This window comes from Trematomus bernacchii, unplaced genomic scaffold (assembly GCF_902827165.1).
Source record: "Trematomus bernacchii unplaced genomic scaffold, fTreBer1.1, whole genome shotgun sequence".
NCBI lineage: Eukaryota > Metazoa > Chordata > Actinopteri > Perciformes > Nototheniidae > Trematomus > Trematomus bernacchii.
Window position 1 is genome coordinate 3155861 of NW_022987828.1, and position 15090 is coordinate 3170950.

Here is a 15090-nt window from a genome sequence, read left to right on the forward strand (position 1 = left end):
CAGCACCGAACCGGCCCTGAAACACCGTTGGTGTGAAAGGGGTATAAGTCTGCTCAAGCCAAATATATCATGCCTTATTTGAAAGGTCAAAACAAAAAGGTCAGAGGTCAGGGCTACACAATGTTTACATTTACATGTTCTATAAAGACACTTAACCAAGGTGAGGCTTGCTGACAGAAGCAGCCTCAACGTGAATCCTGTGGTTGAATCCTGTCTCCTTTGTAATTTGCCCCCCATTTTTAGATATAAAGATCTGAGAGAGCGTGAGATTATCTATAGCAAGTTTGTCCAAAAGCAGCAATCCCTACATGCCTCAATGAAACATCTAAACTAACTTTATTGGCTAAGTTTAGTTTAGAAATCCCAAGCCTCTTTCAGAGTATTTAATGGCAACTCTGACCATTACTCATGGCTTTTTTCAACATAATTACTTTGAGTTCTGCTGTTAATAATGTTACAAGATCCCCATCTAGTGGTTTAAGGTGAATGTTACAGATGTAAGACTGCAATAGCTACTTCAAATTTTAAATATAGGATAAAGAAATATACTTGTATTTGCTATTTCCAGGGCTCTTGCTTAAACAATTCTGCAGCTGCCTCATTGTGGTTTTAATTAGAACCGAAATTGTATAATATGCTAATATTTTGAAAATCCATAATAGATAGTGGAAACTAATTAATACATTACAAGGACAAATTCGGTATTTCTGTGCCAGATGTGAGAGCTAATTAATTTGTCTTCATATCCTAAAAAGGGAAGCAGCTCAAGGAGATACATATCTTTAATTTGACTGTGAAACATCAACACTGTAAGATCATTTTACAACCCTGCATGGTCCTGGGAAACATAAATCACTTTCATTGGTTATTTGAGTTTTAGATATGATAAATGGAGAAGGAACGTAGCTTCCAACTATACTGTCCTTTTGCTATAAGTGTTATAATTGTGTTTTAAGAAAAGCCTTTTCACCCAGCTATACTGTTGACATGAAATCTGGATGTATTTCAGTAAAATAACCCTAATTTTTACAAAATCTGGATCTGGATCAGAGTACAGCTTGGATGAAAGACATTTTCCACTGTCAGATAATGTCAGCGGGCTCAGGAGCAGATGGGTCTGGACCAGAGCAGAGCTACCACAACACATGACAGACGGTGGTCTCTGGAACCAGCCTCTATGACAGCCTGGACTTACTGGTCCTATCTTGTCTATCCTGCGAGAATCTGTCCTCTGCCACGAACAAGGGGCTAGGTTACCATGCATCTATGTCCTTTAGTTTTTTTGGTCACGATTATTAAAATGTCATAATAATAGATCATTCAGATACTAATTATTCTCACAACTGTGTCTGTGTTGCCAAAATGCAAAGTATTTCACCATCATTCAAATCTGGACATATCATGCAACTAAACCTACTTTAGCATTACAGTTTAATATAACACAAGGATTAATCAAAGGAATAGACCGATTTAAGAGATTATAGTATGTTATTATAATATCACTGTATGAACTTGCATCCTACACTATTCTCTGCAATGTGACCACATTTTTACTCAAAATACTGCTAAAAACACAGTTTTATAGCCTAAAAACAAACCTAATATAAAGAAAATATATATATATTTGTATTTATTTACAGGACTGTTTACTTGCAGTGACTCAAAGCAGACTCAACTCTGTCCAGTTTACATCCGAGTGGCCCGGCGTTACTAGCCAAACACCTCACACGCCAGGAGGATGCACCGCCGGAAACAACCTACCCTGCCTCCCCTGCGCGCGGACCTTATATGATTGACTCATTGGCCAGACCAATCGCGTGCCCACTTCCCCGTTTTCCACATCCAATCATAAAGCCGGAATTCGTACACATAATTTACGGCGCACTCACGGTAGGTTGAACCGGCTGAGGTCCATAGAAATTTGACAGCTTCACAGGTGAGACAACCGTCCAGAGGCTGTTTCACTTTACATTCCAGTTTTTCCCCTGAGCACTGTTCACTGTGAGCCTGGGGTTGTCACACTCAAAAAACAACCATTCGAAGTCAAACCATTCCGGCAGCATGAGCAAAAAGAAAAAGGACTGGAAGACTGAAAAAGGTAAGGCATGTTTTGGGGAGAATGGGGCTATCATCATCTCTATGGCAGACAGCATGAATTCAACCATGCCAGTAAATGGACAGCCACTCTTTCTGTCTTCTCCGTGTTGCCGTGACACTACTTTACTATCTAGACTATCCGGTAGACAAAACACGGTCACTGTACAGATGTTATAATGATGTGCGCCTGTGTTTAGCTGCCGTAATGCATGTTTGACATTCGCAGCAACACTGTTCACATAGTGCTTCTTGCCTGATTATTAGCTTAAACGTAAGGCTCCCGCATATTTTTGCCCCTTAGACTATAACTAACATATCCTGCCTTCCACCTGTGTGATACACCAACAGTAGCTCCCTCTACTTCTCTGCTACATAATATTCCTGTAGCAGCAGACACGCCGTAGCAAAACAAAGAAACATAACGTATAAAGGGTTAAGAAGACGTGCTTAATAATTTCTTTCGAACTGAAAGTGAAAGTTGCCCATGACACATAACACTGAGACTCGCTTCCTTGACTCCAAGTTATTTCAGTTTCAGAAACATGAACAGGATATACCTGTTGTTCTCAATGAATTTATGCTAACCCTATCTATATTTATAAGATATTTTATTCTTGACACAGTGGAGCTTTTCTCATTGTAGACGTGTTCACTTGTCCCAGTAGGTTCAGCACAGGTGTTATCAATCAGACTAATTAGGGAGAGCTCCATTTCATGTATGCCACCTTGTACACATGTGTAACTGAGCATGCATAACACAAGGGCCTTTCTACTAGCAGCCATCATTAAGATTATTCATTCCACCTGTGGTCCTACATGACAATGTATTTCAACTTTATCAAACTGTATTCCATAATATTACACTTGCTGAAGTGAACTACTGATTCAGACAATATCCAGCCCTGGCTTCTGTTCAGCATTGTTGTAGCCTCAATTATGAACTTGAATTGTTTCTAATTATTGCTGATATTTTTGAGGAGTTAGTGATTCAAATAGTTTTGATGCCGGCTAGTTTTTCATGTGAAATACTGCAGCAGTTGAGTCGTCTCACTTTCAAACCTGTTCACTCACAAGCTTTTATTTAATTTAATTTTTTATAAATGTATGGGAACATTTTTATCATGGTCATTTAAATTCTCTGGGCAAAGGTAATAATTAATCTTAGCTAACCATTTCCAGTTTGAGCAGGTAGCAGCATGGAATGAACATCAAAGTAAGTCAGATTTCATATTCTGAGCATACACCCCTCTAGCTCAAATTGCATTAAGAGGAGATCAAGGCTAGTCAAAATGTGAATAGGAGAAACTCTGAAATGTAAGGAATTTAATGTTATTATTTTTTAACTAGTTTGTTGAGTTTGTCTGTTGGTGCGAGAAGTACTACTAAAAATGTTAAATGATTGTAAATTGGGTTGGTAAAATGAACATTATTTAAAACATTTCTAAAACATACAGGGTTGCAGGATGCTGTCTATTCTGAATTTGGATAACTTTTTTTAAACAAACCAAACTAAATAAGAAACATAACATTGGATATAAATAGTAAAAAGCTACATTAAGTGAGATGGAATTAGACACATCTAATTGTATTTGTTATCACTATTATTTTGTGGTGGTGATGAGTGAAGGGCCATCCCATCCAATACTCACCAAGTTCAGAAAAAAAAAATATGGCACTTAGCAGTTATTCTCCGGGAACACAATTGAAACTCATATTTAATAAAGCACATTTTGGGCACAGACTGTTCTCATGGCATCCTATCCATTCTTCAACAGCTATTTGTTCAGCAGAGTGACAAAGCGCTTAACTCCAGAGAGCTTTGCTGTGTTCAACCTCAGAAGAACTGCCTTTTTATTCATCCATGTAGAATAAAAGCAACCTTGGGAATGGCAGGAGTGGGCAAGAGGGAGATAAAACACATTAGAGATAGAATGGATATCCCTAAATGCGGGAATACCTTTTAATTATAGCGTGATATACTGCAGGATGTTGCCATAAGATCCACTTAGGATCCTTGTATTTCTCTTCATAACTTGGTCCGCATCGACTGCCTTAATATTTAGAGGAAGATTATAAGTCTCTGTTGTTATTATATATGCAAAGCATCAAAGCTTAGACGTCAACATTTTGCTTTAGAGAGCCTAATATAGTAATTTATTAGGATTTTTCTGTGTACTGTTGTTTCCAATCCAGTTGCTTAAACTGTTTCATAGAGGGGAGGTTTTAGGAGGCATGAACTAAGGATGATACTTTTTTTTCAGAACAGGCCATTGTTGTTTTGAGAAACATTAGGAAGCTGCCACTTATGTTAGAATTTATTTCAAATCAAAACGGGATAACAAGAATGACTCAAACTTGTTACACAGCAGCTTAGCTAACTAGAGATGGCTTAACAGTTTTCTTAGAATTGGGAACATATTTCTTTATATCGAGTTCATTTCTTCAAAACTGTTCCGCTCAGCAGTAGTTCATGTTAAAACCAAAACAAACTCATGCAAACACAACACTTTATACACGTGTCCAAATCCAACAGAACAATGACTTAATATTGTAAAAACAGTTAGCATCACAATATGTATCACTATTGTATTTTGAAATATTTTATTCCTGTTTAACATAAACAAATATACTAGCATGAATGTAGGTTACACTACTGAAGTGCATTTGAGCCACACTCAAATGACTAACTATCTCCAGGGGTCCTCTTTCATTGCTCATTCTGAACTTGGACTAAGAGAGTTGAAAGGGAATGGTATGAAATGGGATCACATTATTAGATATCACTTCATTAGAGGTCACATTTTTCATCGAGGCATTTTAGAGAGCCAGGAAGGTGTGGAGCTGGAGCAGTGAGCAGCAACTGTCCTGTTGGTGGTGGTCAGTTAAAGTCAAGGAATAATGCTGGAAAACTTTGGTAGGACATAAAAAAAAAAAAGACACAGAAGGTTGCAGTTAATTTGTGACCGTTTCTGAAAATACATTTCATTTGTTAATAGCTGTCGGTGCAAGTACCAAGTCTATTTCCCTCTATCTCTTTAATTCTTCATTTGGTCCAGCTTTTTTCTTTCTTGAATATATTGTTTCTTTCATCCACAGAGAGACTGCTCCGTCTAGATCGAGAGGAGAGACGCAAGGAGTATCGTCGTCAAGATTTTATATCTTTGGACAAGATCCCAGCTTGGAGGGAGGAAACTAGACGTAAGAAGGACTGCTTGTTGTTGCTGAGCTGGGTGTTGCTGATAACGCATTATGGCTCTGTTGACACAGCTAAGCAGAAACCAATGATTATTCAATCATTCTGGTGGCTAGGTTCACTGTTTTAAAAAAAAAAAAATGTTTAAGTATTTTGCCCATTATTGCGCATTTATCCATACTTGTGTTGTGTATATTTATATATATACTTATACTTATATTTATATGGAAATATAGAGAAAGCACAACATCTCCCATATGCAAATGTTGGTAATGTCTTCCTAACATTTGAATTAGGCTATAGTCTATTTTATCAGACATTCAGTACAAACTATCAAATTATCATTTTCTTACCTTTATGAACGTTAACTTTGCTTGACAGACAAAATGAACTACACTAAGCACCATTTTAAACATGATTTCTCAGTAAGTAAAGCCATCTGAAAAATAAAAAGACCTAGACGCCACCAAGATTTATGTATTGGAACAAAAGGTTTCACATCAATGTAAACCCTTTGGATAAAATGTGGATGCTGGGGGAAATTAGATTTGTAAATGTGTGATAAACTTTGCAAAAACCACAGAGAATCGATAAAGAAAACCGAGAGAAACACACTTCTTAATTAAAGCTCTGGCAATGTTAGTTGTCAACCAACAATAACAGACCAATACATGCTCAAGTTGTTGTTCCAGTGTGTAGAGAAAAGTAAGTTTCATAGGATTGACAGAATGTTCTTGAATACTCATTCTAAAAAATAGCTAGTGATGCTACAAAGTTACTTTAGTAGTAGCTACTGTAACTCAATAACAGCCATTAGCATTATGGCTTGTTCTATAACTGTTTTACAGGTTTCATCTTGAAAACAACAAGCACACCTGATAAAGTTTCAGAAAACAGGGTTCCATTTTTTTGTTTAAGTAGCAGCATGCTTTGATATTCAGCAGCAATATATTTCTTTTAATCATATTTCTGCCTTTTTTAAATAGCATGTTTCAATTTAGACATAGTCATCAATTGATGTTCAGTGAAGTTGATGCTACTCTGTTTAGGAGTGCTTGGTGATATTCACACAACTGCTGTGGTGTGTTTTCTAAATTAAACAAGGTATAATCACTTTTGATGGCAGTCTGGGAGGATCTTAGCTGATTTATTTTCCCTGAGAAGCAGTATGAAACAGAATTGCTGATTCACAGCTCCTTGGTTATTAACATTTCTTGGCTCGACTCTGAAAGGAGGTTACTCTACAAAATAGTCCTGTCCAAACTTTCCTGACTTTTAATCCTTATCATTGACTATTTCATAGAAATGATCAAACACTGCATCACATCATTAACAAGTGTACTATATATATATATATATATATATATATATATATATATATATATATATATATATATATATATAATTTTTTTTATTATATGTACAGCACTTTGGCTCGACCAAAAATCGTTTAAAAATGTGCTATATAAATAAAACTTGATTTGATATGAAATAAGGAATAGGAAAAAGGTGACTCCTCAAAAATATTCATGTTTTGATTGAAAATCCATAGTGCTCAAATGATATTACAGTACGTACATTAATGTCCACTCTTATTGTATTTAAATGAATTTATTTTATAAATTAAATGGGAATAATGGATGCATTGTGTCTTTTTTATTTCTTCATCAACACCTGCCTGTTTAACTTATGATTGTGTCTTTTAAAAGCCATTCACGAAACTACTCCGTATCTACTCTACTAGGAAGAAATCATGTTAATGTGCTTAAATGAATGCAATAATAAGTTAGTTATCTTTTATTTTATTTTAGCCAATGACAAAGAGGAGGTGAAGGAGCTGACAGATGGAGGAGGCCCAAGAAATAAAGTATCTCTCTACAAAGGAGATATTACCGTCTTGGAGGTGGATGCCATAGTCAATGCTGGTAAGGATCTGCCCTTTGACCTTTGGGAGCTGCTGGATGGTGTTTGCTGCTTGAAGGCAGCTCTGCTTTTAAATTGTCCTTGGCTGCCCTCTACTGTTGAGTCTCACAAAGTGATTTTCCTGAGGCAATGTACAAGTGATGAGTGTTATTGAGGCAAATGTTAAACCGGACATCTACTCCTGATGATTTGACTTCCTTTTGACTGAAATCAAGTGACTAACATTTTCTTAGTCAACATTGTTTTTTCAGCTCTTTCCTATACCCTGTCCCAGTGAAACACAAGGTTAATGTCTCAATTCATGTTGGTTTAGGAGTTATACACATGACATTTGTCATGAATATGTCATTTGTGTGCTGTAATGATTAGAGGTCACATATCCAATGCTGCTGTTATAGAATCATTGGGGTGAGAAGGAAAGCCTTTGATTTGTGCTGCTGTTATGTAATTTTCTGCAGTCTGCTCACAACCTACACATAGTCGGAGGAGGACAGGTGCTAAAAGATTACTTTACCTGTTGCTACTGCAGCTGATGCTGAGGGGCCATTTTTCAGCTATAGACTTAATAGCCCCACACCAAAGCTGTATAGAAGCAGTATATGAAACATGGTCCTCTTTGGCATTCTGCAGTCCTAAATCATAGCTTTTCCTTCCTCATGCAGTATTTGTAAACACTCACATAAACACATTACAGTCTACTAAGCAGGGTGCATCTCGGGTGAAATGAATACACTTTAATTTATGCAAGATTAATAGCTGTGAAAAACAGACTGCTCTGTTGGATAAGGCTAATGAATTTAATATATTATGTAAATCCCCATTCTAATGAGATAAGGTGACATGACATTCTGAATAGTTGTCAGCATCATGTAACAGACAAATAATCTGTTTAGTGCACAGACACCTGACAAATACCTAAATGTCATGGCAATTGTTTAACATCTTGACCTATACAAATGCAGCATTCTGAGCTTATATTATATATTCACAAAGTTTGTATCTTGTTGACTTTTATGATAACAGCTACCTGTGTGAATTGCCATTGTTTGCAAAGTGATGCTGTCAATGTACTTTCATGTGAATTGGGTGCCAGAGTGCAGGCTTGTGCGGGCTCTAAAGTCTGGATTGATATGTTACTCATGCTAAAGGCCCTGACACACCAAGCAGTCACCAGAGAACTCGCCGACGCCGACTGTTGCGTCGCCGTGTTCTCCTGCGTCTTGGCCATGTGTCGCACTGGAACACACCGCTAAGACTTCAGCCGAGCATGTACGAACTGCGCATGCGTGAGTGGCAATAACTTACCAGCAGGCGGCGGTAGTGTGTATTCGTCATTCAAAAGAGGCAACAACCGGAAGACAGAGAAGAAGAACAGACTGCGTGATCTAAACAAACAACAAATAGCGTGTGCGTTCCATTTTCACTCTCGTCCATCGAAAACATGTTTCGTGCGGTACTGGAGCTATCAGCCATTGGAGTGTTGCTTGTGGAAGACATTCTCAAGCAACCGTTTCGCTTCTCATGTACTGATTCGCTAGCTGAACAGCCAATCAGAGTGATTTCTTTGTGCGTCGGCCATGAAAGGCCAAATAAGGCGTGTCACGGCCGACGGTGCGGGACACACCAAATTGAGTTTGGGCGACAGGGCACGCTTCGTCGTCCGACTAACGAAAACGGCCGATTTTGGCCTGGTGTGTCAGGGCCTTAAGAGTCACTGAGACCAGAACATTGTGTTACTGTTATTACTGTTTGTTCTTAACTAATCAAGGTTAGGGCAGTGGATATGGTGAACAGTGTTAGTGAAAATGGTAAAATAGCGCATATTGGAATGGAAATGAGGTTTCAGAGAGTGCATTGTTGTTTTAAGTTTCAAAGCGTTGAATACTATTGTAGCAAAGTCAGGCAGATGATTTCAGTAGTTAATGCTGCCAGGCGTCCAGGCTCTGATTGAGCTTCATTTAGCCAGGGGCTAATACATTCTGTTTAGCAGGCTGTCAGAGGGCCTGAAAGGTTCAAGGAATTGCTGAAGCCTTTTATCATTTCCAGAAGGTCTCAGCCGTCGGCCCCTGTTTCTCTTTCTGAACTGCCGGACCAGTTGTCTTTGTACAGGTGGTTGGGACAGATAAGAACATAGTGGTAGGCTTTGCTGCCCAGTTTTGTTCACCATCTATAACCGCTCTGCTCAGCAACAGTAGTATGTTGTGAATTTAAATTTGAATATAAATAGATTGTTCCAGACCATGTTGTTTTGTCATTGTAACAATAGACAATGATTTTACAGTGTGGCATTAAAATAGAAACTCTTAGTTGAATAGGTTGGACAAGCTCTGGCAATAGTGGCTCTTGTCCAAATGTGTGTGACTAACACAGTTCTGAGCTGCATGTGAACAAACATTGCGGATGCTGGGCCACAGAGTTTGATAAGATCTTTGGATGGTTTGTTCAACTTCTTGCCTTTCATCTATTCATGCCCTTCCAATCTCTAGCCTGCAGTACTTCCATTTACCCATGCTGCTTTTCCATTTAGGGTTGGCAGGAGGACCGCTTTCAATCCAGAGCAATGAGAAAGTATTAACCTAAAAGTAAATGAGCTCTCAGAGAATCTTTTTCTCACATTTTAAAATACTGAAAGTTCTGATTATGTTATATGGCACAAGCCATTTTGTAAGATGCAAGCTAAACTAATGAGTTCCTATCTAGACTGCATTCACATGATGGCAAAGCTGCAGTGTTTTACTAGCTTGCAGCAGACATGTTGTCTTTAATTATTCACCTAACATTTTAAATGTACTTTATAACCCAAAGGAGCAACATTTGTGCAAACGGCTTTTGTCATGACCGCAGCAATATGTTTGCAATGAAGAAAAGGTCTGCAATTTGAGGCGACTCATGCCAGCTTGGTGCTGCTGTTATGGTAGCCGCCTATAGCTTTTAAAGCAGTGGTTCTCAACTGGTCAGGCTTCGGGACCTACTTTTTCCTTTGTCAATAAATCGCGACCCGAATTTTGAACCACTCAAATCTATTCAACAAAATATCGTGCTGTAATATATACGATTTTCAGCATACAATATTAATTAAAGTGAAGTACAGTGCATATATCCCATATATCCCTTCACAGAACTAAAGAATGCTTTTAAATAAGGTTTAATGAGATGATGGAATCAAAGCTGAACTGTACAGTATAACATAAAAAGGCACACATGCTGAAAACCCAAACCCAGGAGATTTTTAGAAATACTAACATATAAACTACGGATTCTGGTACAAACTGAGAAGAAAATAAATACATCTATTACTACCCAACATAATAATAATATTTTATGCCATTGTTTGTGTTTCACTTTGTTCTGACAGCTGAACTTGCTGCTCCACACAGACAGAAGAGCAAAAAGGAGATAGTCTGTGTGAATTACTTTAAATTGTGGGTAAGGGTAGATAGCCCCCATTGTTCTGTGACCTGTCAATCATCAAACCGGGGGTCATATTTAATTGTGTTCATTTCTATCTGAAGTTGTACCCATGGATGTATAAAGAATAGTTCTACCGTAGTTATTCTCCGTGGGGACTTCCGGCAACAATCTTGATTCTGATTGGCCAGAAGACTCGAAAAAACATCAGCAAAGATGTTTTATTGAGAAGATGATCACTACGTCACAGAAGTTTTCAAAACCGTTTATGGTCTCCGGTACTTCCAGTCCAACGCCTACTGCATGCACAGCGTTAGAAAATTGGGCCTTCAAAATAAAAGTTAGATTTTTCCCCCCAAAAAAAAAAAGATATATATATTTTTTCAACTTTTTATTTTCTTCACTCACACATCTCGAAACGGGTCCGCGACCCACCAGTTGAGAACCACTGTTTTAAAGGGTGTTAAATAGCTTTATGCCCATCATTAAAGTTTAATTATTAGGCTCATTGAGTTTTTTATTCTTTCTTAATTCTTTTTGGCTGGATGTTGGACAGAATGTGTTCTAACCATTACCTGGGGAGAGCCTGGAGAGTGCAGGACAGGAGGGGCTGTGGTGACGATTGGTAAAGTGCATGGGTTGAGGGCAGGGGGGATGGCTCAACGCGGCCCTCTTTTCATAGTGAGTCTGCATTTCTCTGCCACCACACTGCATACAATGTTGTTAGCCTCCTAATAATGTTTTCAACCATTAAAGTGATCTCATTTCTATTTATCAAGCACACTGTCAAGCTTTAATCTTTGAAGTGCTGACTGTTTTTTTTTCTAGATATTGATTGCCCGAGTATGCAAAAGTTTCTGTACAGACATAATGCAATTTTTGTTTTGATATAATATGTATAATTCTATAATGTTTGGCATGCAAGTGAAACCACTGTCTTGTTCAGTATTGTTGACACATTTCAAAGAATGTCCCTGATCCTCTTGTAGCCCAACTTGTTGGCATATATATTTTTGGGAAATGGACTGGACAATGATCAGTGGAAGAAAGAGACTATCACACTTAATCAAGACTTGTTTAATAGAAAATCGCAGGGTTCACTGAAAGTTGAAAGTATGCTGAAATTTGAGGTTACATTTAAAGCCCGTCATTACTATTGCTTTTACATGGCAAACACAAGATCATCCACTCCATTTTTCTCCTGATCTTTGTGCATGGAGTTCATCTGAATGTCACCATCCCTCCCAGATAAGAATGAGTTTGTAAAGATAGCAGCACGGCGTGGAGATGAGTTTTCCTATCTTGATGACTGTGGTAATTATGCACAGGGGGTTGCCTCCTAATCCATTACCCGCTGCAAACCTGTCCCATCTTTCTGTATTAGATCATTTTTTAAAGCAGCCAATTTAGTGTGCAAAGGGAATCTGGTTATGAACGCTATAAAGAACCTGGAGGGGTTGAGATGAGTGCGAGAGAGGCAATTGGTATGCAGTTGTACGGAGCTGCTCTACTGCAGTCATCACAGGTTTGATGAGAGCATTGACCCTCGGAGGGCGGAATACCATGATCCAGTGGAGATTGACTTTTATGCGTTTTTTGATATGCAGTCCATTCAAACATTGTTTGCCTGTAGGGCTGCTCGGCACACAGGCAGCACTGTTTACCTTCTTGGTCAATCATGCATACAAATAAAGTACAATACAGAAGGCTACGTGCCCTGGCCCTGCTACTGAATAGAAAACAATGTACATCTATGGTGAGAGCAAGGTAACATATAGAGGGGCAACTCTTTTGTTGTTGTTGTGTGGTTAATATTGGTCATCGTAAAATGTTAAATAAGATCTTGACTTCTTGATCTTGAATCTATTTGCCACTTGATAGACTCTAGCTTTCCTCTGTGTTGTGCCAGGTACAAGTTAAAGATGACAAAATTGCTTTCCAAATCGTTTTTATTTAATCTAAATTGCGCTTGAACTATACTTCTTGCCCCAGTGTTAAATGATCAGTGCAAATGAAACCAGAACAAGACATGGATGTGTTTTTGGAATATTTCAGGCAACATTTTATTGAGAACAATAAAAAAATGATTGAATCATCCATCATTATCTGTGTTATGAAAAACAGCAGCTATATGCAAGAACATGTATTTTAGCATGAATATATTATCAGCAAAGTGCCAGATTCTTATTGAAGTAAGAAAACTCTTTCATACTTTATTTTAAGGGTGAGGGAAGTTTGTGGTAGTTGCGCTTCATCCTTCCTTCTTGTTGGAAACCTCAGGAGTTGGTGCAGGGCACCACCAGTGCAGGATAATGGTGTGTAATGTCCAGAGAATATCATATGCTTCTCTGAGACATAAGCCTTAATGGAGAGCACTGCCTTATTTATTAGGGAATGACTCTGAGTGCTCTGGTAATATTTTAGCCTGCATAGCACAAGGCTTTTCAGAATAAAAAGTAGATGTGACATTTTTATTTTCATGCCGAGTTCTTGGTCTGTAAAAATATAGACTCTGAAAATATAGACTTTTCAATTTTCACTCTTCCTAACTTTAGAGTTATTTTTAAATATCTAGATGTAATGTATAACAACATATTATTCTCTTATCTATTTTGCAAACGTCAAATCAGTGCTGAATTTGATTTGCAGTCCAAGTTCTTTTTTGGATGTCAAAAATGTCATTGGGGAAACTACAACATTACTGTCATGGAATAGATTGACTTAACAAAACCCCCATACAGATCAAGAAGACTGCAGCATGACACGCCGAAGAATGATGACGATCACAATTCACTTTTTACTTTTCCATTCGCCTAAGTGATTGATAAAGCCCATGACTTTTGGTTTTGCTACTTACTGTTTGGGGATCTTGTCAGCATACTCTCTTCATTAGATTTTCTGTCAGGCCAGGATTTGCTGCACACTCTCAACCCCTGGAGAGTCTGGCTCGTCGGGTCTATCCGTCTCTCTGCAGACTCACACCCTGTGCCATAACCTCCCTGAGTGATGCAGCCATGCCTCCAGCAATATGACTGCAATTCAGGCTCTCTCTATTCTCTCTTTCACTCTGGTGCTGGTTGCATATACACAGCAGTACCGATTGACACTACATGCACACACAGTTTATTAGAAGCCGTGGCAGAGGACTGCTAACTTCTTGAGCAAACTTGTGATTGTTGCACTGTCACACAGAAGAATGGAAATCAATGCCCCCGGCTTAGAGAACTTGCTGCTCTGTTGAACAGTGAAATGACTCCGGTGAGTGGGTTGCATTGGGTCTTGCACTAAAAGGTCCAGTTAATCGTATCAGCTCTGAGGGATACAGCAAAAGGCCAGTGTTTCCCTGCCATCAGGGTGTGACAAACCAGCTGGCGAGCCTCTCCTCCTTCCGATATCAGCTCATTTACTCCCTCTCCACTGTGCAGATAGTGGACAGCCTTGCAGTGTGTTTGGTCAATGTCAAAATTGTTTACCTAAACTCTGTGGCAGACCAGGTGCCTACATGGCCAGATAGAAATAATTCTTCACGAGGTGTCGCTAATGGAAAGTAATTATTGAAATCTGTGCTGTCAGTGTGTATCCGGCTGGCACTTAGAGAAATGTCTCCCTTTGCTTGAACTGCTAATGGTCTATGACCATATTGAGTGTTTGGGAGAATGAGCCTCCCCGTCCTTCCCAGTCACACATTTTTTTGAACAAACCCACACCAACTTTTTGTCTTCTAACACATACCCTAACACTTGAAAACACCACACTAGCACCCACACGAAGGGATGTTTGAAACTAACTTTGTATCTCTGGAGACAGTTGCCGGTGCTCATGAAGAGCCCTTGTCATTCAGGTCAGGTCTTCACCAACCCAATAGACAGAGAATTTAAGTCATCGTTGTCAAGGTCAGGAAGTCTCTGTTTGGATACCTGTTTCTCTTCCTAGCCCCTTCCCTTGCCTTTGTTTCACCAGCCCCTCCCTGTCCTGAAACAAACATTTCAAAACACCCAGCCTTATGCTGCACACACGCCAGCTCTCATCCATCAGGCCTGTGAGTAGCTGAGAGGATATTGAAACGGGAAATAACCTCTCACCGCCTTCTGGTTCTCTTTGCTGTTTTACACAAGTTGAGGATCTTCAATAAAGAACATTTTGGAAATTGGAATTGAAAATAAGATGTTACAACACATTTGAGCATCATTTTAAATAGTGAGGAATATTTACCTTATTTTGGTATTTTTATTGTGGGCTTACCCTGTGTGTGCGTGGTAAGGACATAATCATTTTAGATCAAATTAATACAAGGTTTGCTTTACAATATAAAGCAGGTACATATTTTAAGAGAAAGCACAGCATGCTGACCACGAGATGCAAGGGCCCAGTGATCCTAAAGCTAATGTATCTGCTGACCTGTAGGGGGCACTGTGGCTCTACCTTAGTGTCTCTGACAGCTCTGAGAGCAGAGTGAGTTTGAGGAGTGA

General features: G+C 38.8%; 1 protein-coding gene across 2 annotated transcripts in view; it reads left to right on the forward strand.

The window, feature by feature from the left end:
• Nucleotides 1-1867: 1867 nt before the first annotated feature.
• macrod2 (mono-ADP ribosylhydrolase 2) overlaps nucleotides 1868-15090 on the forward strand; it is a 396983-nt gene continuing 383760 nt past the window's right edge. Inside the window, exons 1-3 of one of the 2 annotated variants that reach the window (XM_034152126.1) lie at nucleotides 1868-2098; nucleotides 5194-5295; nucleotides 7102-7215. In XM_034152126.1, coding sequence (XP_034008017.1) covers nucleotides 2062-2098; nucleotides 5194-5295; nucleotides 7102-7215 — 253 coding nt within the window. In that variant the 5' untranslated portion in view covers nucleotides 1868-2061. The remainder of the gene's footprint in view (nucleotides 2099-5193; nucleotides 5296-7101; nucleotides 7216-15090) is intronic. The other variant, XM_034152125.1, reaches the window with a different exon arrangement.